The sequence below is a fragment of the Lynx canadensis genome, chromosome B4, assembly GCF_007474595.2.
Source record: "Lynx canadensis isolate LIC74 chromosome B4, mLynCan4.pri.v2, whole genome shotgun sequence".
In the NCBI taxonomy this organism is placed as follows: domain Eukaryota; kingdom Metazoa; phylum Chordata; class Mammalia; order Carnivora; family Felidae; genus Lynx; species Lynx canadensis.
Window position 1 is genome coordinate 78,443,154 of NC_044309.1, and position 27,226 is coordinate 78,470,379.

Sequence of the window (27,226 nt, forward strand, 5' to 3'; positions counted from 1 at the left end):
CTCTTATTCTCTTGTCACTATTGTCTGGCTCTAACTGGACAGTACTATATTTCTCTGGGCATTATGGGTGGCTGCTTGAGCAGGTGGCAGAGAATCTTACAGACCAAGTCAAAGAGGCTAAGATGCTACTCCCAAATACAGGCAGTGAAGACACTTTACATTGATGTAGACCAGATGCCTGACACTCCACTTGACAAGCATTTACATGGAGTCTAATCTGGCAAGGAATCCTGCACATCAGGATGCGAGACGGAGGTTTGATGAAGCAGTCTAGAGGATGGGAGTAAGTACTGGGGATTGGGAGTATTCTTCACATGATAAGTCATGTGTCTGATGAAAACACTCAGGACCCAAAGGTAATGAAGCAAGTCACTACTCCACCATGAATTATATTATAAATCTGCTTTATTGCATTGGAAGAGAGCAAGGAGAAGAACACATGACAGGGACACAAACCCTGTTTATCATAGAGCTGATCACTTATGCTTTCACAAGCACTGTGAGGGAAGGCCTCACTACTTGAGAGATGGGGAATTCATGGGCCCGTGGAAGCAAGAAGAAGTTGCTGTGTCCTGGAGTAGGACCCAGGCAGTGACCTTTGGATGGTGAGCAGTGGAAGCTCAGGTGGAGCAGGTATAGGCAGTGATGAGAAATGAAGGCACTCAGCAGGTTCCGCTCAGAGTCAGAGAGTAAGAAACCAGAGACGGGAGAGGAGAAGCAGCCTGAGAGAGGGCAATCCAGTTGCAGATGGGACAACGTGGGGCCAAGAGCTGATGGCAGGACTTAGTGCTTGTAGCTCTTCCTGCTGGAAGATGAGGTGGTGGTGTATTTGATGGTGGAACTGCTGCCCCCAGAGGAGCTGAAGCCACCCCCAATGCCTCTGCCGCTGCTGGAACTGAAGCCAGCTCCCAGGCTGTGGCCGCTGCCATAGGAGTAGCCGCTGCCTCCGCCCAGGCCTGAGCCACTGCCCACACCGCTGGCACTGCCATAGCCGCCAGCGCTGCCATAGCCTCCGGAGACGGTGGACTGCACCACAGCTGTGAAGGGGAGGGAGACAAGGACACACAGGACACAGTGAGCTCATTCTGCCAGTCTGAGTCTCATCAGATGGGCTAAGGGCAAGGGAGAGGGGCAAGCAAAGTACTTACAGATGTTGACTTGTCCAACACCTTCCCCACTCAGCCTAGGAAGGGAGAAAACACAGGGACCGTGAGACCTCAGACAGCCACCACTGGACCAGAGTGGGAAGCCTCGATGTGAGGATAACCCATGAGCAAACTGCCTTTTAAGATTCTCTGAGAGTCATGATTGTGGCCATAAGTAGAATGCCTTCAACTTGTGCTCATGGCCAGACATCATGGACATGTATTCAGAGGTTTGAGGAGCTTGTGTGAGTTACTCACCTGCACTCCTCGCCCTCCAGCAGCTTCCTGTAGGTGGCAATCTCCACGTCCAGGGCTAGCTTGACATTCATCAGCTCCTGGTACTCCTTCAGCAGCCGGGCCATGTCCTGCTTGGCCTTCTGCAGAGCATCCTCCAGATCAGCCAGCTTGTTCTTGGCATCCTTGAGGGCCATCTCCCCACGCTGTTCAGCATCAGCAATAGCGGACTGCAGGTTGGCACACTAGAGCAAGAAGATAGGCAGAAGGAACTCGTAATGTAGTTCTCCAGGAGAGTAGCCATACTTATTTCTAGTGAGGAACAGTTCCAGAGCCCAGATACGATGGTAAGGCACTTCTACCACACTTTTTCCCAGTCTTTGTCTGCTCTGCACAACTTATCTAGTCTGGGAGCCACATGAGAACATATATGCCTTTTTTAAACCACCTTCTCTGAGGGCTGGGTGGGAGACCCTATACTGGACCAAATACCAGCATAGTTGAAAGAAATGGACCCACTCAGTTTGTTTTGAGTGCTGTCTCCAAAGCCAGACCAGAACCTTTTCTCATGATTCACGTGGATGCCCCCTAATTTATACAAAATTACCAACATCTTCACTTAAGGCTATGAGTTTCATTTCTGGCCATTGAGATCTTGTCCTCCTCACTCCTAAGGTCTTCTAACATGCTTGGGCAACACCGATCTTCATCCTGGGTCACTGCTCAACTTCTGTTTCAATTCGATGTTGAGCAGATTTAGACCAATCTTGCCCCCCCCCCCACTTTGGGCCTCCCCTTTTCTTTCCCCACTTGTTTCTTGTATTCCTAAACCAAGCATTCTCCTTAAGTAATCTCTTTCAAAAGTCCCTGGATGATCTTTCTACACTCTGACTAATTGGGATTGCTCTTGTCATGCGGTTGTGTCATTCTGTAGGGTTAGCACTCATCTGTCCTCATATGTGGGAACTCACTGAGGGTGGGAGCCACATGCACCCCTCTCTTTGCTCTTCCCCCAATTCCCAGCATTTCCCAAATGGTGGCTGATGGCTGCCTGGTGGTTGAGTGAGGAAGCGATGCTTGTCTTCTCCAGAAGCCCCCACCGTACCTGCTTCTTGACATGGTCGATCTCGGATCTCAGCCTCTGGATCATGCGGTTGATCTCAGCAATCTCCTGCTTGGTGTTGCGCAGATCATCCCCGTGTCTACCTGCGGTGACCTGCAGCTCTTCATACTGGAGTCCAGAGGGAGAGAAGGTGGTGCATGTGGGTTTTCACATGCTAATGGTGACCTGACTTCTCAATCTGGCATTTAACACACCCAGAGCTAGTGACTTCTCACCAAGGCATTTTAGAGAAAGTTGACGGGGCAAGCTCACTGAATACTGTACACTGATCACAGACCCTCTTTTGAATGGACTGCTGGCTGCCTAGTTCAGTTGGAGGCCAGCAATGTTCTGTATTATGTTTCCAAGGGAGCCGACTCAGGGTGAAGACAAAAGCAAGGATCACTAGATCCCTATCTATGTAGCTAGCCTCCTGCAGTGGGGTTCTTTGACTTACTCAAAAAGCACATAAATTCTGTGAATGCCTGCTCTGTGGGTGCAGGGTTCACACCTGTGAGAAATCATCAGCTCCCTTGAGGTGATTTTCCCAGCGAAGCGGGTAGGCTTGCTGGTGTCTAGGAAGAGGACACAGGCAATCCTGGGCACCTGTCAACTCAAGGCTCACCTTGCTCTGGTACCAGGACTCAGCCTCAGCCCGGCTCTTCTGAGCGATCTCCTCATATTGGGCTTTGACTTCAGCGATGATGCTGTCCAGGTCCAGGTTACGGTTGTTGTCCATGGACAGGACCACGGAAGTGTCTGAGATGTGGGTTTGCATCTGAGCCAGTTCCTGCAGAGCATAAGATCATCAGATCATCTTTCCCTTGGCCTTACAGATGTACCCCACCCCAAGATCCTCCACCCTTGGCAGAGCCCCATCACAACAAAAAAAGAGGAGTGGGATGCTTACTGCTTCATACAAGGCTCTGGTGAAGTTGATCTCATCCATGAGAGCATCTACCTTGGCTTGCAATTCAACCTTATTCATGTAGGCAGCATCCACATCCTGGGGAACAAGCCAACACCTTGGAGTCAGCTGAGCCTTCCTTCCCAGTCTGAACACCTTTTAGTCTCCCCATCTTCCCCCCCCCCCACTTGGATGTGTGCAGGGCCCAAGAGTCCTTTCTTTCTAGAAAGGAACATGAACCCCTGATCTTCAGCAGCTCACCTTCTTTAGAGTCACAAATTCATTCTCTGCTGCTGTGCGCTTGTTGATTTCATCTTCATATCTAGACACAGAAGAGGGTAAGACATAATTGAGCCAGTGGCAAGGATGATACAGAAAAAGTGTCCTGGAATCCCAACTTTGCCTAAGAGAGATATACCCAAAAAGAGCTTCCTGCCAGTGAGCCACAAAAATGATTTTTGGGGGTCCCTAAATTGTTTTTATCTTGTTCTCTCCCCATGCACCTCTATGGCCTTTTTGCTATTTGGGGGTTGTGTTCGGCAACAATTGTGAGTTTCATTTCCATGAACATGTTTTGCTATGGAATCAGGCCCACATCTTGACCTAGTCACCCAATAGTCTTGATGTGTGCACTTCAGGGAATGGAGCCCTTTCTGTCCTTGTGCTCACTTGTTCTTGAAGTCCTCCACCATGTCCTGCATGCCCCTGAGCTCTGTGTCCAGGCGGCCCCTCTCCCCCAGGATGCTGTCCAGCTGTCTCCTGAGGTTGTTGATGTACTGCTCAAACAAGGGCTCCAGGTTCTGCCTCACGGTCTTGGTGCCCTGCTCCTGGAGCAGAGTCCACTTGGTGTCCAGGACCTTGTTCTGTTGTTCCAGGAATCGCACCTGGAAGAAGACAAGATTATTATTTGCCACAGAAAGCCAGGGAGAAAGAGATGTAACCTGACAGGTGCCCAGGCACTTTGGGTAGTCGCCCAGGTTGGGCTATTACAGACCATGTACAGAGGGTCAGGCTGACAGTGTTGCACCCCCAGCCCTATTTCATTCCAACCTCACTGGTCTTAGTGTGAAATTCTTCCATGGACCTGTGACATCTTCTCACCAGCTAAGCTATTCGACCTATCAGCGTCTTTCAACATTTCTTCTCTTTTTATTGAAAAGCACAACCACACATCTAGTTAAAAATATTTCTGGGGTGCCTGGGTGGCTCATTCAGTTAAGCTTCTGATTTTTGATTTGGGCTCAGGTCATCATCTCAGTGTTGGGAGATCTAGCCCCTGTCAGGCTCTGTGCTGTCTCTCTACCTGTAACCCTCTCCTGTTCTCTCTTTCAGTCTCTCTCTCTCTCTCTCTCTCTCTCAAAATACTTAAATAGACATTTGAAAACATAGTATTTCTCTGTTACAAAGTGGAAAGTTATATTTAAATTGTACCTCAGGTAAAGGACTGTTAAATGTGCAGAAACTAGTGATTTCATCCAATTCAGTTAATTACTGGATTCCATTAACTTCTGCTTTAGTGCATGATTGATTGCCCTGTATAACAAATGCCCTAATGGTCATGCTCTAGTTCTACACATTTTGCATTTCTATATTTATGTAAATGTTTGTGAGACTTTGTTTCTAATTCAGCCAGAAATCTTTTTCTTATTTCTATCTTTATCTAAATATTTCTGACCCTTTTTTTAATTCATTCAGAAATCTTTTTCTTTTCTTTCACCTTTTTCCTCATGTCCAGAGCCCTAGAACAGTTTTCCACTGGAATTATTATTTAATCTCTTAGAATAATCAGCAGGTAAAGCTGACCGATTCTATTCTCTCATTGCCTTATTTTGCTTCACGGATAACACAAGTTGAGTATTGTTCCCTGGCTGGGTTGAAGGACATTTAAGAGACCCAGTGGTTTCAAGTGATTTCCATCACCTTCTGCGTGTTGTCAACATGGAGGCCATCTGACATCCCAGGGGAGAGCTCCTCTGAGTCCCCTTCTCCCTCCCTCCTGAATCTCACCCCAGTAGGACATTCATTGATTGTCTAGTCTGGGGAGCCTGACAGCCCAGTGGAGGCAGGTGTTCCTGGCTCACCTTGTCGATGAAGGAGGCGAACTTGTTGTTGAGGGTCTTGATCTGCTCCCGCTCCTCAGTCCTCACCCGCTGGATGGTGGGGTCGATTTGCAGGTTCAGAGGAGTGAGGAGGTTCTGGTTGATGGTGACCTCTTGGATGCCTCCAGGGGGGCACACAGGGAAGCCAGAGCCCCCATAGCCACCAGCAAAACCAGCTCCACCACCGAGCCCAAAGCCACCACCAGCTGCGGCACCAAAACCAAATCCACTGGCAGCGCCACCTCCATAGCCAAAGCCACCTCCAACTCGGCCACCATATCCGCCACTGATGGCACAGCTGCCCCCTCCGATGGAGATCCTCTTGGAGCCGCCCAGGCTATAGAGGCTCCTGCTCCCAAAGCCAGCTCCTCCACACACTCCACCGAGGCCACCCGTGCCCCTGGAGCGGGACACAGAGACACTGCTGAAGCCAGAGCGGCAGACCCCTGGGACTCTGGCTGAGCTGGTGCTGAAGCCACGGTGGCTGACGCTTTGGCTCCTCACGGTGGATTTGCTAGACATGATTCCTGAAGAGGGAAGGCTGAAGAAAGCGTGAGAGGCTGGAGGGTAGAGCTGAGAGGAGCAGATCTGTGAGATGAGCCTCCCGGCAGCAGTTTATATATGGTGAAAATGGGCTGGGCTCCGTCCTGGAAGGTGAGCTTGCAGATTGGGAAGGGCTGATCTTTACAAATAGTGAGATCACTCCCAGCCTCTTAAAGGTATGAAATATGAAGATTGCTTCTTTGGCTTCCTTTAGTCATGGAGAAATTCTCCTGCCTTCCAGCCTTGATGATCCCAACACAATAAGGCTGCGTATGAATTCACTGAAGTCAGGAATTAGTCATGTTCTCAAACAAAGGAGACAAGGAGCTGATCTGTGATAATTGTCCCTTCCTTCTGCTTACTCAGACACTCCTCTGTGTGCCCCCTTCCCACACAGGTTTTCTCCTCTACCAGCAACACCCTTCCCATCAGGTTGCGACTGTCTGAGTTCTTATAGGCATTTGCCCAGAGGCCTGAGCAAGAAGTGGCCTGCAGTGTTTTTTCACCATGTTTGTACCTGTCCCTCTGAAGCTTCTGGCTGTTCCTCCTGATGGCCTGGGCATGGAAATGGTGGCTATACTGGGGACATAACTCCCTTTGAAAGGCAAAGGAACTGGAGAGTTGAGTTTTTACACTGCCAGATGAGCATTTTGTCTCTGTCCTGTGTGATAATCTGCCCAACTGGCAGTTTCCTGAAAGGACAGGAGACATCACCAGGGGCCACGCTGCCCAGAGGCCTGACCTCTGCACCCGTCTCCCCAGTGCTTGGTCTTCCACCGATCTGATTATTATGCAAAATTTTCTCTCCAACTGGAATCCATAGACACCTTTTCTGTCCTGTTTTGAAATGTTCACTTAGAGCTTAACTTAAGGAATTGAAAGTGAGTAAGGACAAAAATCATTGAGGAATCACTGAATTTTGATTCCAACAGACTTTGACATTTCTTAGGAATCAAGAAGCAGACTCCTTAATGGGGTGTGTACAGAAAGTTGAGGGGCATATAGAAACAGTGAATCATACAAATGTGTCCTTACATGTGTGATGATGTCACAAGTAAATTCAAAATTTATATTTCTAATCTCAGCACTTGCAATCTGAACTGGCTACACACCTCAGAGGGAAAGAAGGCTGTGAAATGAGTGTGGTATTTGGTCTGGAGAGGAATGAGGTCCACAGAGTAAGCACTGAGCACAAGGAGTGTTGAGAGCAATTGCGGGCATTCTGTGAGAAACACAGGGTGAAATGGCAACCAGCAGAGAAAAGAGAAACTCGCACATTGAGATGACCTGAGTAAATCTCCTGGTGCCATCTTATAAATGTCCCATCTCCCCAGTGTTTTGGGGTGCACAATATCAAAGGAGGTGCTATCTGAGCATCTTTCAGGAAAGAGATAACTTCTCAGGATGATGGAAATGGCTCCCTTCTCTCCACCCTGGTTGCACAATGGCTGACCAAGAAATGTGCTTCCACCTAGTTCTGGGAAAGATGTGTTCCTTCCCATGGCGCAGTGTTCTGATCAGCTCTACTCTCTTGGGATAGAGGCTTTAGGCTTGGCATAGATGATGCCAGGAAGGGTAGGAAGGGTTGGCAAGTCAGGTGGCAGTAGCGTGCATTTTGCCCAATATTTATGTCTAGAGCTGCTTTCATACTGTAATGGTGTAGTTGGGTTGTTGCCACTGAGAATGTATGGCTTGCAAATACTAAAAGATCTACGTTTTAGTAGTACTAATAGTAGATCTATTTGGCCCTTTAAAGAAACAGTTGTTCAACCCCTGGTTAAGAGCATGGGCTCTAGGGGTGCCTGGGTGTCTTCGTCATTTAAGCGTCTGACTTTGGCTCAGGTCATGATCTCATGGTTTGTGAGTTCAAGCCCCACACCAGGCTCTATGCTGATAGCTCAGAACCTGGAGTATGCTTCAGATTCTGTGTCTCCCTTTCTCTCTGCCCCTCTGCACTTTGTCTATCTCTCAAAAATGAATAAGCATTAAAAAATTTTTAAAAAAAGAGCATGAGCTCTGGAGACAGAGTGCTCAGGTTCATAACTAGGTTCCTATATGTTTTTGAAAACTTTCATTTTTCAGCTGTAACCTGGGGGTGAACATAGTACCTACTTCACAGTGTTGTGAGGATTATAGGAAGTAACATAAAGGCGTTAGCACAGTGCCTGCACAGAAGTTCTCAATGAAGATGAGCTAATACCATTATTATAATGGAAGTATGAAGAAGCTTGATGAGTTCAGGAACTCATGAGAATCTTCAAGAACTGAAACACAGATGCAGCTGTGTGTGTGGCGGAGGGGGCCGGGATGAAAAAAAATGATAACAGCATTGCAGATTTGTGTCATATTGGTAAGGATCTGGAAGTCACAGGTGGAGTTTGCACTTCTTCCTAGAAGCCACTCAGAACCACGGAAACCAGAAGAGCAAACAGTAGCAGAAGTATGATTTACAAGCTTGTTGGTACTCAGAGCAGCAGGACAGGGGAAAGCTCTGCTCCAGGGTGGAAGCAGCTCCTTACCCAAGTGGCTGGAAGGAAAGTGTGGCCAGAGAAAAGGAGGATCTGGGTCTTTGGTGGGAGCCCAGCAAGCTGCCTTCTCTGTCCTATGGAGTCAGTCTCCTCTGAGCCACCTGCTGTTGGGTCGGTCCTCTTCTGTCCTCAGGGTTGTGCACGCAGGGACAGGCTGCTATCAAGCAGCACATGTGACCAGATCAGTGCCTCCTTTGGTACCGATTATATAGCTTTTCCAGCATAGGAGCAGACTCATCCCTGAATACAGGGTATAATTCAATTGCAGCAGGAACTTTACATTCAACTATTTAGCCTGTCAGAAGATGGTTTAACTTGAACATATTATCAACTTCCCAGCTTGCCATGTGCACCAGATAGCACCAGCAGTAAAAAGTACTATGTTTCATTTCCCAACACAAGTATTTCTCCTATTTACAGATTGATAAGACATTCTGTATTGTATTATATATTATATTATATTATATTATATTATATTATATTATATTCTCTCTAATATATCTAAAGATCTCTTTCCCAGAAATTGTCATCACTACCTGCCAGGGAATAATGCCCCGGGAATCAATTCTGGTGACCCTGACCATGAGTGATGTCAGCTAGAGAAAGATTCATGAGAGCTGCCACAGGTTCCTATGACAGTGAGGTGGGCGAGTTAGACAGAAGGGACCCCATGGTGAGTCCCCTTGTGATTTTACTCTTTTCTTATCCCACCACACTCAAAAGGTCAAGTTTGTACTTGATTCATTTGCCCTGGATTCTTTATATCTTTGGTTGCAGGGAGGTGTCCTGTGTTCTGGAACCCACTTTTAGACTGCCGCCCTGGGTCTAAGCTGTGCTTTTTTTCTCCTCTAGAGTCCTGCCTCTCCTCTTGCCTCCACTCTCAGGAGAGGGCTGTGTTCATAGGTAGTGGGGACCCACTGGGTGGTTAGAAATGGATTTCTTCAATGAAACCTCCCCAGTGTTCCTGAATCATGTCCCATGGTGGAGCTCAGGGGAGTTATATTTTCCCAGAGAAGCAGGGTGGAGAAGGCCAGACCTTCATAACAAGAGTCAAACAAAGGGTGATAGTTCACGCAACTATGTGAGAGAAACTAAAGCAAGCAACCTGAGTAACGCCGATGACAGTCAGCCTCCTCCCCAGCAGGCTGCTGAACCCAGCCTCTTCTTTCTGCCAGGACAGCTTCCCTTCCGTGGTGCCTTCTGATCACCATGGAATGAAGAAGGCCTTTGTTCTGGGGCCCAGGGGTTAACTTGTACGCCTTGCATTTTTCCCAGCATGGAGGAAGGCAGGAGGGAAGTCCTGAAGATGGAGCCCATGCAAAGTCTGCCTTGTCTTTCTGACTCCTTGGGTGGAGAGCTGGCAGATGAGACTGAGGGATACAATATTGTCATAATCCATCAGAAGTTTAAGACTAAGTGCCTAATCCTGCAAGCCTCAGTGCAGAATGATGCTGTTCAGAGGGAATCCCACAGACCCAGTCCCATACCTACAGAGGACCCACTGAAAAAAACACATGCAGCCACATGCATAAAGATCGTAGACAGTAGCACCAAAGTTGGAGTAGAGAGTGCAGCCTTCTAGGATACACACAGAGGTTCAGACAGTATTGAAACTTTCAAAATTGTATTAGTTACTAGGCTGTTGTGAACATACAGTATGCACTAAACTGTAGGACTTCCCTTGTATTTCTCAAGGTTTATACACACGATTTTGGCAGAGAACACAGTGACAGGATCATATATCAGCAAAGGCGGAGTGTCTAGTTAATGATGAATACATTGGGTAATTGATTTATCCCCAATTCAGGATAATTTGGAGTAATTCTGACCCAAAAAATTCATCTCAAAATCAGCTGAGTCTTAGTGTGAATATGCTAGAGAGCAAACATAGCTCAAACGTTCTCCTCTGAGATTTCTTGGCATTTAGTGGCAACTTCATCTGTTAATCCTTTGTAATCTCACTTTAAGCCTAGGGTTGGGATTAGTGACAGATCAATATTCTGGCACAAGTCCATGGAATTTATGAGGCAAAGGAGACCTCAAGGGGATCTGATAAATTTAACTTCCTTCCCATTTTCCTCTGCCCTTTCCTCAGCTGCTTCCAGAAACAGCCTGGATTTTTCCAAAAGGGCAAAGAAGAACATACAACATGGCAATGCTTGGACCCTGTGGCAAAAACTGTTGATTGGGTAAATTAGATTCCATTCCCAATTCCCTTCTTTCTCTCCCATATCCACTATAGAAAACTTGAAGGGTGGAATATTCTTTCTTGTAAAATGTTTTTAAATTAATTGAGGCATAATTTACATACAGTGAAATGCACCTATCTTAAGTGTGGAGTTCAATCAAATTTGACAAATTCATGCACTTTCATAATCCATACAATATCAAGATAGAGAACATTTCCATTATTCTAGGACATTCCCTTGTGTCCTTTTTCCTATAATCCCGCTGTCCTGGGCAATCACTATTTTTGGATTTTTTCCACCTTGGATTAATGTGTTTATTTTAGAACTATATATAAATGGAACCAAACAGTATACACTTTAAAAATACATATTTATTTGTTATTATTTTATATATTTATATGTCATTTATATGTGTGTGTCTGGATTTTTTAATCAGCAAAATGTTTCTGAGATTCATCCACATTGTTGTGATAGTTCATTGCTAATTAATAGTTCGTTCTTTTTTATTGCTGAGTGATGCGCCATTGTATGAATATACCACAGTTTCTTTAACCATTCTGACTGATAGGTTCCTAAAATATTTCCAGTTTATTACCATCTATAAAACAGTTAGCAACATACTCATGAGGCTTTGTGTGGACATATGTTTTCATTTTACATAAATAAATGGCTACAAATAGAATTGCTGCATCAAGAGGGAATGTACGGCCAGCCCAGCCAGGCACATCTCACATGTACCCTTCCCCTACTCCTTCCCCCCTGACATGGTAAATACATTTTAGTTTTCCAAAATGATTGTACCATTCTTAAAAATATACTGCAATTTTTAGAGGAGTTTTAGGTTCACAGCAAAATTGAGCAGAAAGTACAGAGTTCCCATGTACTCCCTGAGCCCTCGCAGACTTAGCCTCCCTCACTATCAACATCCTTCACCAGAGGGGTACATTTGTTACAGCTGGTGAATCTATGCTGCTATAAACATTAAGTGCAGGTTTTTGTATGGACCTAAGTTTTCAGCTCATTTGGGTAAATACTGAAGAGGGTGATTGTTGGATAATACGGTTAAGAGTGTGTTTAATTTTGTAAGAAACCGCCAAACTGTCTCCAACATGGCTGTATCATTTTGTATTCCCGTTAACAATGAATGGAATTCTTGTTGCTCCACACCCTCCTCAGCATTTGGTGTTGTCAGAGTTTTGAATTTTCACTATTCTAAAAGGTGAGTAGTGGTATCTCATTGTTTTAATTTGCATTTCCTTAATGACATATGGTAGGGGCATCTTTTCATATGCTTATTTACCATCTGTGTATCTTATTTACCATCTGTATCTGAGCTGTCTGTTAAGATCTTTGGTTTACTTTTTAATTGGGTTATTAGTTTTCTTATTGTTGGGTTTTAAGAGCTCTTTATATTTCAGACAACAGTCTTTTTTTTATTGGATATGTCTTTTGCAAATATTTTCTCACAGTCTGTGGCTTGACTTCTCATTCTCTTGTCAGTGTCTTTGCAGAGCAATAGTTTTTAATTTTAATGAAGTCCAATTGATCAATTCTTTCTTTCATGAATCATGCCTTTGGTGTTGTATCTAAAAAGTCATTGCCAAGATTATCTAGATTTTCTCCTATTTTATCTTTTAGGGTTTTATAGTTTTGCATTTACATTTTAGTTTATGATGCGTTTTGAGTTAATTTTTGTGAAAAACATAAGGTCTATATCTAGATTCACTTTTTGCTTATGGATGTCCAGTTGTTCCAGCACCGTTTGTTGAAAAGACTGACTCTCCATTGTATATTGCCTTTGTTGCTTTGTCAAAGACCTGTTGACTTTATTTGTACAAGTATACTTCTGGGATCTTTGTTCTATTCTGTTGATCTATTTATCTATTCCTTCACCAATAACACATGGTCTTCATCACCATAGCTTTATAGTAAGTCTTAAAGTTGGATGGTGTCAGTCCTCCAACTTTGTTTTTCTCCTTGAATATTATGTTGACAACTCTGGTTCTTTTGCCTCTTCATGTAAACTTTAGAATCAGTTTGTCAATATCCAAAAATAACTTGTGATTTTGATTGAGATTTCATTGAATCTATAGATTAAGTTAGGAAGAACTGACACCTTGAAATTTTTGAGTCTTTCTATTCATGAACATGGAATGTCTCTTCATTTATTTAGTTTTTTGATTTTGTTCATTAGAAATGTGTAGTTTTCCTCATATAGATCTTGTATACATTTTGTTAGATTTATTCTTAGGTAGTTCAGTTTTGGAGGTGCTAATGTAAATGGAGTTTGGTTTTTCATTTCAAATTTCAGTTATTCATTGCATATCCTGCAATCTTTCTATAATCACTTATTAATTCCAGGATTATTTTTTGTCAGTTCATTTGAATTTTCACATAAACAATTAAGTCTCCTGTGAACAAAGATAGTTTCATTTCTTCCTAGTCTATATACCTTTTATTTGCTTTTCTTGTCTTATTACATTAGCTAGGAACTCCAGTGCAATGTTGAAAAGGAGCGGTGAGAAGGGACATCCTTGCCTGTTCCTGATCTTAGTGGAAAAGCTTCTAGTTTCTCACCATTAACTGTGATGTTAGTTGTAGATTTTTTGTAGATGTTCTTTATCAAGTTGAGGAAGTTATCCTCTATTTCTAGCTTGCTGAGAGTTTTTAATCTTAAATGGTGGAGGATTCTGTCAAATGCTTTTTCTGCATCTACTGACATTATCATGTGATTTTCTTCTATAGTCTGTTGATGTGATGAATTACAGTCCTTGATTTTTGGATAATTATCCAGCCTTACATATCTAGAATAAGTCCCACTTGCTTATGGTCTATAATTCTTTTTGTTGTAATCCAACTTGTTAATATTTTTCTGAGGATTTTTGAATCCATGTTTATGAGAGATTTTGATTTATAGTTTTCCTATTTTGTAATGTCTTTGTCTGGTTTTGATATGAAGACAATGCTGGCCTCATAGAATGAGTTAGGAAGTATTCTTTCTGCTTCTTTCTACTGGAAGACACTGTGGAGAATTGGTATAATTTCTTCCTTAAACGTTTCATAGAATTCACTAGTGAACCAATCTGGGCCTGATGTTTTTATTTTGGAAGATTATGAATTGTTGTTTCAGTTACTTTAATAGGTAGACAGTTATTGACATTGTCTATTTCTTCTTATGTGAATTTTGGCAGGTTGTGTCTTTCAAGAAATTGGTCCATTTCATCTGGGTTATAAAATTTGTGGACATAGGGTTGTTCATAGTATTCTTTTATTATCTTTTTAATGTCCATGGGATCCATAGTGATGTCCACTCATTCATTTCTGATATTAGTAACTTGTGTCTTTTCTCTTTTTTTTCTCCTTAGTTAGGCTGGCTGGAGCATATTAATTTTATTGAACTTTTCAAAGAACGAGATTTTGGTTTCATTGAGTTTTTTTCCTATTAATTTGTTGCTTTTACTTCATTTATTTCTGCTATAGTTTTTATTATTTATTTTCTTCTGCTTACTTTGAAATTAATTTGCTGTTCTTTTTCTACTTTCTAAAGGTAGAAGCTTAGATTATTGATTTTTAGATGGTTCTTCTTTTCTAACGTATGCATTCAGTTCTATAGATTTCTTTCTATGCACTGCTTTTGCAGCATCCCACAAATTTGGTAAGTTGTATTTTTATTTTCACTTAGTTCAAATTATTTTTAAAATTTCTCCTGATATTTCTTCTTTGACTTTTGTGTTATTTAGAAGTGCGTTGTTTAATTTCCTCATAATTGGGGATTTTTCAGTTATTTTTCTGTCATTCATTTCTGATTTACTTCCACTGTGGTTTGAAAGCATAGATTGTATGATTTCTATTCTTTCTATCCTGCCGATGTTTCCTGTAAGCTCGAGAAGAATGTGTATTCTGCTGCTGTTGGATGAAGTATTTGATAGATGTCAATTATATCCAGATGACTGATGGTGCTATTGAGTTCAATTATGTCCTTACTGATTTTCTGCCTACTAGATCTCTCAATTAATAATAGAGGGTTGTTAAAGTCAACAACTACAATAGTAGAGTCATCTGTTTCTCTGTGTCATTTATCAGTTTTTGCTTCATGTATTTTGATGCTCTGTTGTTGGGTGCATACACATTAAGGATTGTAATATCTTCTTGGGGAATTTATCCCTTTATCTCCTCTTCTCTCTGCCCCTCTCCCTGCTTGCATTCTCCCCCCCTCAAAATAAATAAACAAACATTTTAAATAAATAAATAAATAAACAAACAATCATTTTCTCTTTCACATATAGGACAATATAATACAGCTAAAATTGAGTTTCGTTTATGATCTGAATTAAGACTCATGATACATTTTTTTTGCCATATGGAGAGTCAACTGACTTTGTAGTATTTGTTGTGCAAAACCACTCTTTCCTGATTGCACTGCAATGGCAACATTGTCATAAATCAAGTGAGTCCCTATGTGGTTTGTTTCTAGATTCCATATATTGTTCCACTGGTCCATTTTTCAGTCATTTTCACAACACTACACTCTTATTTAGTATATTTTTATAAAAGTCTCAATATCTGGAACTATAAGAACTTTGTCTTTTTCAAGTTTTTTTTTTTTTACTATTTTAGATTTTTTTCATTTCCATACAAATTTTAGAATAGGTTTATCAATTTCCCCAAAATACCAGCTGAAATTTGATTGAAATTGCTTTGTTTTTTGTTTGTTTTATTTAAATTCAAGTTAGTTAACATACACTGTAGTCTTGGTTTCAGGAGTAGAACCCAGTGATTCATCTCTTACATACGAAACCAGTGCTCATCCCCAAAAGTGCCCTCCTTAGTGCCCATCACCCATTTAACCCATCCCTCTACCCACCTTCCTTCCAGAAACCCTCAGTTTGTTCTCTGTATTTAAGAGTCTTTTACGGTTTGCCTCCCTCTCTGTTTTTATCTTATTTTCCTTTACATTCCCATTTGTTCATCTGTTGTGTTTCTCAAATTCCACATATGAGTGAAGTCATAAGATATCTGTCTTTCTCTGAATGACTTATTTCCCTTAGCATAATATGCTCTAGTTCTATCCATGTTGTTGCAAATGGCAAGATTTCATTCTTTTTCATTGGTGAGTAGTATTCCATTGTGCGCACACACACAAACACACACACACACATATATGTGTGTGTGTGTGTATATATATATATATATATCACATCTTCTTTATCCATTCATCAGTTGATGGACATTTGTGCTCTTTCCATAATTTCACTATTGTTGATTTTGAATCCATAGTTAAATTAGGGTAAATTGACACATTTACAATAATGAGTTTTCCAATCCATGAATACTGTATATACCTTGATTTATTAGTTTTTAGTCATTTTCAGTAAGGTTTTGTAGTTTTCTGTGTATAAGTTTTGCATATCTTTATTCATATGTAACAGATATTTTTGATGCTACTAAAAATGGGATCTTCTAAATTTTGTTTTCTAATTGTTTCTTGCTAATATATAGAAATACAATTGATTTTATATTAATTTTCTGGTAACCTTGATAAATTCACTCATTAATTCTAATAGCTTGAAAAATCTTTTGATTTTCTGCATACATAACTATGTAATATGCGAATAAGTGCAGTGTTGGTGTTAGTGTTGTTTTTGTTGTTGTTTTTCACTCCAATATTTAAGATGTTTATTTCCTTGTCTTGCCTTATTGCACTGGCTATGATCACCAGTATAATGTTGAATGTGGTGATCATAGCTATCCTTGTCTCCTTCCTGGTGTCAAAGAGAAAGTTTTGATCATTCAGTATTAAGTATAACATTTGCTGTCTGTTTTGTATATGTTCATGGGGCAAAGGAGACCATTTGATTTCTCTTTTTATTCTGTTAATGTTAATGTTGTACATTATATAATTGTGGTGGGTTTTTTTAATGTTGAGCCACCCTTACTATAATGACATTTGACAGCTTCTAAGCCCCCTATACATCCCTCTTCCCCTTTTCCCACATCTGAGAAAACTGGTAAGAAAGAAGTCTTGACGTTCCTTCCCTTTTTTGTGACTAGTGGGAACTTCAAGCCATATGTGGGAATCCTCAGCCTGGCCTAATGCCTAGCCACCATAAAAACCCTACTCCATCTCCATTCCTTGCTCTTTCAAGCCATATTTGAGCCATTTTAGGAAGCCTTCCCTTCTCTCCCTCAGAAAGCCTTATTATGTGAGTAATATATTTTCATGCCATCCTGGTGTGTATGTGTATTGTCATCAGTATCAATAGTTGAATCAAATTTTGAGTGGAGATCCATCCTGCCTCAGTAGGGTGGCTATAATAATTGGTACTGTGAGCAGGATGTCTAGATGATGACTGTTACCACTGAGGTCCTTCTTTTCTTGCTTTGTCTCGCAGTATAGCTCTGCCATCTACTTGTAATCATACAGTTTGAGCTATTGCATTTTATCTAGTGGTTCTTTGAGTTGTGTTGCTGCCTGTTTTCAAACTTGCACTTTGAGCTGTATTGCTTTGTGTTACATCTACTGAGTTCTAGGCATCTGTTATAGACTTAACTGACCTATGCAAAAGTTTCAATAATCATCATTTAAAGACAGGAGTATGGGACTGGGGATGACCTCCTTAAAATGGCATTAGGTCATGCACTCAGCTCAGACTTATCTGTGTGTCTCATATTGAATTGTGTTCTCAATTCTCCCATAAACAATGACTGACACTAACATTAAGGGAATGACTCTTACCCTGTGATCATTAGTGTGTGTCTCAAGCAGGTATTAGTCTCCATTCTGTGAAGTGCTCAAGGGAAAGATCAATATATGGTCCCATCAAGGACCTGTGCAATATATGGTGCCATCAGGTGATCACCCATGTGGAGAAAGAACAATTACTATATGGCATGCTGAGGCCAGACTCTGAAAGGCAGATGGTTTACTAGGACCCTGCAAAATGCCTTTGCTGCTATTGCTGCTTCCCATGCCCTTATTGCCAAAAAAAGTCCTCATCTTTAGGTCCATGTAGGGGTACACACATATGTTATAGCTGTGACACAACTGTGATTCAACTATTTCCATGAGGGAATCCCCTCTGGAGGAAGAAATTTATAGACATGAGGAAGGTAGAGAAAAAATCCCTCTCCCGCAAGTACGTCGAATAAGCACAGTGAAGAAAAAGAAAGAGAGAGAGAATGGGAGGGAGAAAGAAAAGGAAGGGGGAAAGGAAGGAGGGAGGGAAGGAAGGAAGGAAGGCAGGAAGGAAGGGAGGGAGGGAGGGAGGAAGGGAGGGAGAGAAGAAGAAGAAAAAGCAAAAGAAGTAGAAGATGAAAGAAAGAATGGAATGTAAGAAAGAAATCTGGAAACAGGGAAGAAACAAAGAACTGAAACACAATCTGATGCCATTGGAAATTCAAAACTTACTAAGAGAATTTATGCATCAAAAAGATTTTTTAATTTTTTAAAATTTTTTATTTTTTTCAATATATGAAATTTATTGTCAAATTGGTTTCCATACAACACCAAGTGCTCATCCCCAGAGGTGCCCTCCTCAATACCCATCACCCACCCTCCCCTCCCTCCCATCCCCCATCAACCCTCAGTTTGTTCTCAGTTTTTAAGAGTCTCTTATGCTTTGGCTCTCTCCCACTCTAACCTCTTTTTTTTTTTCCTTCCCCTCCCCCATGGGTTTCTGTTAAGTTTCTCAGGATCCACACAAGAGTGAAAACATATGGTATCTGTCTTTCTCTGTATGGCTTATTTCACTCAGCATCACACTCTCCAGTTCCATCCACGTTGCTACAAAGGGCCATATTTCATTCTTTCTCATTGCCATGTAGTACTCCATTGTGTATATAAACCACAATTTCTTTACCCATTCATCAGTTGATGGACATTTAGGCTCTTTCCATAATCTGGCTATTGTTGAGAGTGCTGCTATAAACATTGGGGTACAAGTGCCCCTATGCATCAATACTCCTGTATCCCTTGGGTAAATTCCTAGCAGTGCTACTTCTGGGTCATAGGGTAGGTCTATTTTTAATTTTTTGATTAATTTTTTCTGTTTTTATGTTTTCCAGAGTGGCTGCACCAATTTGCATTCCCACCAACAGTGCAAGAGGATTCCCAAAAAAGATTTTTAAAAAGGGCATGGATTGGCTTTGTGCCTCTATCATGTAGGTTCTAAATTAGCTTTAACATCTGAAATACACCAATTGGCAAATCTTCATGACCTTAATCCATACTGGAAGTCAAATTACACTTATGCCTCAGATCTCACTAAATTTAAACAAGGTACCCCTGTAATCACGGGAGAGTTATTGAACCCAAAATACAGAACAGATAGGCATGCCTCACGTTAATTAATCAGAGCTACTGACTTGCCTAAATTTCATCTATAGCCCCCAAAAACATCTCACAGTGGTCATGCACATTCAAACAAACTAAAATTAAATTAAGCCCTTGACACTTACACATTGGCTTGACAAAATGGGGCTCCATAGACCTTCCCCTCTATGCTCCAATGTAAATTAGAACAAGTCCTTCAAAGAGTGAAAACCATTATATGGGATCTGTTTAGAGAAGAGGGATTATGCTTACTCGTTCTCCATTCAAAAATCCAATTTGGCTTGGTTTTAAAGTTGGAAAGAATAAAGTTACCCCATAGTGGATTACCACAACCTTAATGTCATGGCCATACCCATTAAGGCCCCCTACTAATATTAATGAAATTGCTGACTCTATCCAATCAGCAACTGGTAGAGACTTTGCTTTCATGGATTTGGCCAACAATATTCCGTTCAATACCCATTCCCACAGCCTTTCATTCATAGTTTGCCTTCACCCCTGAAGGGGGACAACACATTTTTAACTCAGATGCTCAGGGAATGCCTCCTTAACCCTGCATTGCACACAATCTTTGCAGGCAAGATCTTAAATGTATGTGACTTTCTCTAGGAGCACAAGTATGATATTACACTGATGAATCTTCCTCTGAAAAGATCACTGGACACATGCATTCAGGACATGCAAATACGAAGCAGCTCACAAAAAAAAAGAGGATGGGCTACTGCTCCACACATAGTGCAAGTTCCTTCCATCTCAGTTAAATACTTCAAATTATCTGGTAATACAAAGGCCACATGGACACTGTCAAGAAATAGCTATTGACCCTTTTAGCACCTACAATACTAGAACAGGCCTAATGTCTTTTAGGCTTTTTTGAGTTCTGAAGGCAACATATTCCTTATTTACAAATCTCACTTAAGCCCATTACTGCTATTACTTACAAATCAGCCCACCCTGAATCAGGCCCCTCCCAACAAAAGGCTCTAAAATCTGTCCAAATTGCAATACAATGGACATTACCATTTATGCTCTTCAGAGACTCCTTCATTTTAGAGGCTTTAGCAACCTCCTCTTCTGCCTCTTGCAGTCTCTGGACCACTCATGATGGCCACTTTGCCTTCAAGGTCATTCCATTCTCCCCATGAATCATCAGAGGAGCCAATCACATCTGGACAGACTGCCCCTCATGGGGTCTCTAAGCTGGTTGTAAGCCTTGAAAAAACAATTCTGCACGACAGCTTATATTATAAAAGCATTTTTTATTTGAACACACTCTGGAGGTAGTCAGAACAAGAGCAAAATTTGGGCTTAGGATGGGGACCCTGTTCTGAAAGATTTAGATACCAGAAAACTTTGGATTCTTCTCACATCAAGGACCATGCTATAGAGACCTAGAGGCTGATTTGAAGCAGAACATAGAATCATGACATGGGAGACTAGAGACTGGGGAGTGGACCCTTCCAGAAACCAAAGAATGCAGTTCTGCAATATGCTTGCTCTAGACTACGCTCCAGAAAAAGAAAAATTTTGGCTTGGCAACCACCTGGAAGAGGCGGTCACCACAGGTCTGGTGGCTGCACTTGAGAGGCAGTGACTTGCGGCAGGCTCTTAACTCTTGAAGCTCTTCCGGGAAGAAGAGGTGGTGGAGACAAACTTGACACTGGAGCTACTGCCCCCACCACTGCCAAAGCCCACCCCCAGGCTTCGGCCACTGCCTGCACTGAAGCCAGAGCCCCCCACACTGAGCCCACCACCGAGGCCAACGCCTCCACTGCTGCTGGAGTAGTAGCTCCCACCGCCACCTCCTCCAAGACCACCGCCAAGACCACCGCCAAGACCACCGCCAAGACCACTGCCAAGACCTCCACCAAGGCCACTGCCAAAGCCACTGCCGCCTCCGTAGGCAGAGGACACGCTGTTTGTGATGACAGCTGCAGAGAAAGGGGAGAGAACTTGGTAAGACCAGCTGGCTTGATTGATCCTACACGTCCAAATTATTTGATACTGCTAATGTTAGGACTGTACCTGGCCCCTTTCACAAAGTAGCAAATGAAGGCCCAGAACTAATCCGTTTAGTTAAGTCCCTAACAGACAGTTGGTGAGCAGAGAAGGCAAGGGATGGTGCTAAGTCTTCAGCAGGTAAGGACAACAACAGGGAAAGGTTACAAGATGTGTAGGATATAGGGCCATACCCTTTAAGAAACAAGACATGCGCCATGTTGGTTCATGTCTCAGTCTGTGTTCTTTCCCCTCTACCACCTGCTTCCCACTAAGTGTATTAAATACATCATATATTGGGATGGGAGTTACTAGTATCTAGAAATAGTAGGATTTTGACTTGGTGCAAAATACCCCACGTATCATTGTTAATGTCTGTTCAACTTTACTTACAGATGTTGACTGGTCCAACTCCTTCTCCACTCAGTCTAAAAGGAGAAAAATTAAAGTCAGAGTTTAAAACTCCCCAAAAGACAGTAGTAGTCCATGTGGATAATTCCCATAGTCATGTTTAGAGCTTTTTTTTACAAACAAGGAGACTGCATGCCCAAAAGCTGCTTAAATCAGAGAAAGAGATAGCCCTCTAGAGTGACTTCCAATGAAGAGGTGTTGACCTAAAAACAGGTTATGGGAGGAAGATTGTAATTCACATTCTCCTCCACCCATTATACAGAAACTATGAGTAAGAGGCTGTGGGAAATATGAATATATATGAAGCAGTTTTGGTCTGGTAGGAGCTGACATTCTCTGAGGGGACTTGGCATGGACAGAAATACTTCTAACAGGAAGGACACGGTGGATAGTGTCAGAAGATTGCAGAAAACGGGGTAGTTTGAGAATCCAAATGCAAGTGAATTCAAGTCAGCTGGAGTAATCATGAAACACTTCCTGAAGAAAAGATACTTGAAGAACGAGGAAGATATTTGTTGAGTTGCTTAGCTGTTTGAAAGAGAGGAATCTGATGCTGGGAACAGGGTCAGAAACATTGTATAGGTCAGCTGTATGCCTTGGTGTCAGATTGAAACTGGATTAGTGAAGAATAATTATCATGCACAAGATAGTGGTCACTTGTTTGTGTGATTTACACCCCGTAGTGGAGGAGAAGCTTCATATTATCAAATGTGAGGCCATCCTGAGCTTGTGAAGTGAGTCATTATGTTGCCCACCTGCACTCCTCGCCCTCCAGCAGCTTCCTGTAGGTGGCAATCTCCACATCCAGGGCCAGCTTGGTGTTCATGAGCTCCTGGTACTCCCTGAGCAGCCGGGCCATGTCCTGCTTGGCCTTTTGCAGGGCATCCTCCAGCTCGGCCAGCTTGTGCTTGGCGTCCTTGAGGGCCAGCTCCCCGCGTTGCTCAGCATCAGCAATGGCGTTCTGCAGATTGGCACACTACGGAGGGAAAGAAGAGAGTGGGGACTCTTCAGTAGCTGAGCTAGGCCTGAGGTATCTCATTCTGAGATTCCAGGGAGAAGCCAGTACATTTGTCCTGGTCATTGTGGATTGTAGAACATTGAAATGCTGGTACTTGTCCCAGCTCTGTGTGCATGTGTGTTTGTGTGTGTGTGTGTGTGTGTTTATAAAAAGTAAAACAAAACCAAACAGAGGTCTCCCAACCTCTCCCTACCTGCTTCTTGACATTGTCAATCTCAGCTCTCAGCCTCTGGATCATCCGGTTCATCTCAGAGATCTCTTGCTTGGTGTTGCGGAGATCATCCCCGTGCCGGCCTGCTGTCTGCTGCAGCTCTTCATACTGATGCCACCAGAAAAGAGGAAAGATCTCAATCATAGGAGGGTGGAAACACTTTCCCAAAGCTCACAGGTAGGAGCTACCAAGGTGGCAAGTAGTGTAGTTGTCTGGGGCCTGGTGCTAGTTTCAGCTTTGTCCAGGTGGACCTGGTCTTAGATCATTTTCCCTTTAGCACCTTTGCTTTCATAGAGACATAGGTGTGGGATTCAGAATGAGATTCTCCTTAAGGTTCTTGAATTTATATGGAAAATACATGCATAATTGTTCCCATAAGTCATCCAAAGAGGCCTCAGCAGGTTTCAGAAGCCCCACCCTTAGCATTTTGTCAATGACCTGGAATCCTAGACATGTGTCCATCCCCTCACTCAGGATATATTCACCACAGCACCCACCTTGGTCTGGTACCAGGACTCAGCTTCTGTCCGACTGCGGTTAGCAATCTCCTCATATTGGGCTTTGACCTCAGAGATGATGCTGTCCAGGTCCAGGTTCCGGTTGTTGTCCATGGACAGGACCACAGAAGTGTCTGAGACATGCGTCTGCATCTGGGACAGCTCCTGTGGGGAGATTTGAAGTCAGCATTTATATCAGTTCCATTCAAATCTTCCATTCATTGTGGTATGTCAGCTTGAGAAAAGAAATAAAACACCTACATCAAAAATTTAGATAAGTTAATAAACAATCCAAATCATTACTCCATCTACTTAAAAAAAAAAAAAAAAAACTTTAACAACTCTGAACCTCCAATAAACCCACATCATGTAACTTCTCAGATTCACATCTTCCTGGGTCGTACTTTATTTTAAAAGAATCTAGCTGTGTGGTCTGCATGCTGGGAGAAAACAGAGAGGGGGTGGCACTCCTGCAAGGGGAGGCGGCCAGAAAAAGAATACTTGTACCTCTAATAACTCACTCCAAACCTCACTCTGCAAAATGACTGTGGAAGAGGTCTTTTGCTTTAAATTTGACTTTCTTTTTTTAAAGTGTTGGCTTCATAAGTAACAAAGTGTGAGTAGTACCAAGGGGGAAGGAGAGACAGAGATGTGTCCACAGCCTAGGAATCACTGAGGTCAATCCTGGAGCCCCTAATTCTTGGTGATGTCCCAGTGGCCATGTCTCTGGGTCCCAAATAGGGGGCATTTCTTACCGCCTCAAAGAACATCTTCATGAAGTTGATCTCGTCCATTAGGGCATCGACCTTGGCCTCTAGCTCCACCTTATTCATGTAGGCAGCATCCACGTCCTAGAGAAACAGGGATGGTTGGCACCACACCCGATTTTTACCCTGACATAAATGAATGACACCATAAGACAGCATAGCCATAGGCTATAGGCTGTCTTCTACCCACGCACCTTCTTCAGCATCACAAACTCATTCTCAGCAGTGGTACGCTTGTTGATTTCATCTTCATACCTGGTGGTGAAAAGGATGGGAAGTGCTGATCAGGAGATGGGGGACAGGTAAGGCCTCGGGTCTTTACTGCATGAAGACAACTGTGAGCCTGCCTTCCCTCTAGGAAGGGTCTTCTCGCATCATGAGGGCAGAGAGTGGGGGAGCACTGGTAGTCTGAACCCCTGGGCAAGGTCCTCACCCGTAAGGATATCGGTTTTTCTGTAACTGCCTACCAGATAATCTTTATATTAGTGCTACAATTCAGTGGTATCAGGAATATTCCTGGAAAGAAGCTGTGCTGTTTCTCCCCAACTCCACCTCTAGTCAATTTCCCTACTGCTTTTTTTTTTTTTTCAGCTTTCATGGCCTTGTGAAAAAACAAACCAAAAACTACCAACCCAGCTGCTTGTTCACAAGGACTAAAGAAATTATTTGAGCCACTTATGTTGGGTTATGTCCTCAGTTCCCGCTTTGGGGGCCACCCATCAGAAAGCCCATATTGTATCCTTCCAGTGCCCTGGGGAGAAAAGCCCCAAAGGGCAAGGATTACGTGATGTTTATCTCGCCAGGTGGTACCAAGGGCACTGTGTTGCTGCTTTGGCTGGTGGCTAAGTGCCTTACCAATGGACTGAACTTGGGCCTGGTACTTTCTAAACATGGGCTGGATTTTTTCCCTGGTACTTCAGGTGTCCATGGAAAGGTATACACATCTAGCCCGTGGGGAAAGCATAAGTGGCAGGCAGTCTGGTTATGAAGTGCATCTGGTGCCAAAAAGACACCACCCGCCCCATCTCTGCTCCCCACAACCCACTTGTTCTTGAAGTCCTCCACCAGGTCCTGCATGTTCCTCAGCTCTGAGTCCAGGCGGCCCCTCTCCCCCAGGATGCTGTCTAGCTGTCTCCTGAGGTTGTTGATGTACTGCTCAAACAAGGGCTCTAGGTTCTGCCTCACGGTCTTGGTGCCCTGCTCCTGGAGCAGAGTCCACTTGGTGTCCAGGACCTTGTTCTGTTGTTCCAGGAACCGCACCTGGAGAAGGCAGAGTGTGAAGGTGGAGAAACTTGAATTTCGTGTCTCAATGGTCAATTCACCAGTTTTCCTCCCATTTCATGCTGGCCCCCCCCCAACCTCACCATGCACCGCCATGCCTGGCCCTGGGCCCCAGGAGGGGAGGTCCAGAGTGAGGTGCCCAACCTCACTGTTCTATGGGAGACAGGACACACAGCCTGCACTGTGGGCACAGCTCGGTGGTGCATGGCCTGGTGCAGTGGTGGCTGTGAAGGTACTCAGATTACTGCCCAATGAACTCATCTACTTTTCTATTCAATCAGCCCTGTTACGTGAGGCATAGAATTCATCTCTCTGTCCCGCAGGAATCAAGGAGCCCTTTCGGGGTAATCTCTGAAGAGGAAGAAATAGAAGCAATAAGACCCGCTCTTCTATGCTGCCAGTCTAAGAAAATGGGCCACAAATCCAGCACACAGAAAAAACCATAACAGACACCATGCAGGTATTTGCACAAAGTCAGAAAACCTCCCTTCTTCCCCTTTTCTTTGGCATTTATATACACACTCATATTGTTTTTTGCAAAAAGGACCCCGGCTCACCTTGTCGATGAAGGAGGCGAACTTGTTGTTGAGGGTCTTGATCTGCTCCCGCTCCTCAGTCCTCACCCGCTGGATGGTGGGGTCGATTTGCAGGTTGAGGGGAGTCAGGAGACTCTGGTTGACGGTGACCTCTTGGATGCCTCCGGGGGGGCACACAGGGAAGCCAGGGCCACCAAAGCCACCTCCAAAGCCAGCGCCGCCACCGAGCCCAAAGCCGCCACTGGCTCCACCGCCAAAACCAAATCCACTCCCGGCTCCACCTCCGAAGCCATAGCCACCTCCAGCACCTGCACCAAATCGGTTCCTGAAGCTGCCACCACTAGTGCTGATGGAGATCCTCTTGGAGCCTCCCAGGTTGTAGAGGCTCCGGCTGCCATAGCCACCTGCTCCACAAGCACCCCCTAGGCTGACCCTGCCGAAGCCGCCACCGCCACCCCCGGACCGGGACACGGAGGTGAAACTGGTGCGGGAGACAGACGGGGTAATGGCAGAGGCAGCGCTAAAGCTACGGCCGCCCCCACTCCGGAAGGATACACTCGACTGGCGAGACATGACGGCTTGTTCCTGGCGGAGCAAGAGTACCGGGCACTAGGGGTCGGGAAGTGCTGACGAGAACAGAGCTCAGCAGGACGCAGAAGGCGGCTCTGTTACCCAGGAACTTCAATCCCCCCTTTTTATCCTCTAGGACTGGGTTGGGCGGGAGAACTGTTGAGCTGTGAATGATGAAGTGGGCTGGGCATGCCTGGGGGGCAGCTGTGAGCTCACCGTCACACCTGCACAGTGGTGTGGGGTGCAAACGCTTGCTTCCTGGCAGGCTGTGCTCAGTTAGGAATAACCTTGCCTTGCAGCGCTGATGTCTTGGCAGAAAGCTGGCGATGCTGCCAGCCAGTCTCTCTTCGCCATGGGGGCCCGGGGCTGTGAGCACCAAGAAGGGCACCAGAAAGTAGGGGGGCATTTGGCCGCTATCCTAAGGGGTCCTTACAGGACCAGGGATACTGTCAACCGTCTCAGCCCGGTGTACACAGTTCACGAACTGGAGGAAAGTGAGTCCCCACTGGCAGGGAACTGCTTTTTTTACTCTTTGGGGCAGGAGGTTGCTGCAGGGATTTGGGCACTTGGAAGGGCATCTGTGGCCTCAGAGCTCAGCCACGGGCTGGAGGGGAAAATAGACTTCTGTCCTTTGCCGCACAATTTGCTTTCTTGGGGGAGGCCAAGTTAGCATCCCAGAGCCCACTGGGCAGGTTCTCTGGCAACGTCTGCACCAGAAAGGCTCCCCAAGCCCCAGGCTCCGGAAACAGAGAATGTAGGGTGTCCTCAGCCCCTGGTCTAGACCTCTTTGCGCCTGCAGGGGCAGGCCTGTCGCTCCATAGCTCCTCCTGATTCGAGATTTTCTGTGGCTTTGCCCTT

General features: G+C 44.0%; 2 protein-coding genes across 2 annotated transcripts; both read right to left on the minus strand.

Moving 5' to 3' along the window:
- Positions 1–783: 783 nt before the first annotated feature.
- KRT6A (keratin 6A) lies at positions 784–6,009 on the minus strand. The gene is made up of 9 exons (XM_030321459.1): positions 5,470–6,009; positions 4,058–4,272; positions 3,650–3,710; positions 3,392–3,487; positions 3,107–3,271; positions 2,485–2,610; positions 1,404–1,624; positions 1,149–1,183; positions 784–1,037 (listed from the first exon to the last, which is right to left on the minus strand). Exons 1-9 carry the CDS (start codon positions 6,007–6,009, stop codon positions 784–786), a joined length of 1,713 nt encoding a protein of 570 aa, XP_030177319.1.
- A 14,310-nt stretch (positions 6,010–20,319) lies between these two features.
- Positions 20,320–26,472, minus strand: KRT5 (keratin 5). The gene is made up of 9 exons (XM_030322700.2): positions 25,820–26,472; positions 25,027–25,241; positions 24,176–24,236; positions 23,970–24,065; positions 23,215–23,379; positions 22,700–22,825; positions 22,244–22,464; positions 21,471–21,505; positions 20,320–21,010 (listed from the first exon to the last, which is right to left on the minus strand). Exons 1-9 carry the CDS (start codon positions 26,369–26,371, stop codon positions 20,688–20,690), a joined length of 1,794 nt encoding a protein of 597 aa, XP_030178560.1. The 5' UTR covers positions 26,372–26,472; the 3' UTR covers positions 20,320–20,687.
- Positions 26,473–27,226: the final 754 nt, after the last annotated feature.

Coding starts and splice junctions, on each gene's coding strand:
- KRT6A (XM_030321459.1), bottom strand. CDS start 6,009: ATGTCTAGCAAATCCACCGTGAGGAGCCAAAGCGTCAGCCACCGTGGC. Junction 4,273..5,469: donor TCGCCTCCTTCATCGACAAG/GTGAGCCAGGAA, acceptor GTCTTCTTCCAG/GTGCGATTCCTGGAACAACA. Junction 2,611..3,106: donor AGTCCTGGTACCAGAGCAAG/GTGAGCCTTGAG, acceptor TCTGGACTCCAG/TATGAAGAGCTGCAGGTCAC.
- KRT5 (XM_030322700.2), bottom strand. CDS start 26,371: ATGTCTCGCCAGTCGAGTGTATCCTTCCGGAGTGGGGGCGGCCGTAGC. Junction 24,237..25,026: donor GTGGAGGACTTCAAGAACAA/GTGGGTTGTGGG, acceptor TTTCACCACCAG/GTATGAAGATGAAATCAACA. Junction 23,380..23,969: donor TGAAGATGTTCTTTGAGGCG/GTAAGAAATGCC, acceptor ATCTCCCCACAG/GAGCTGTCCCAGATGCAGAC.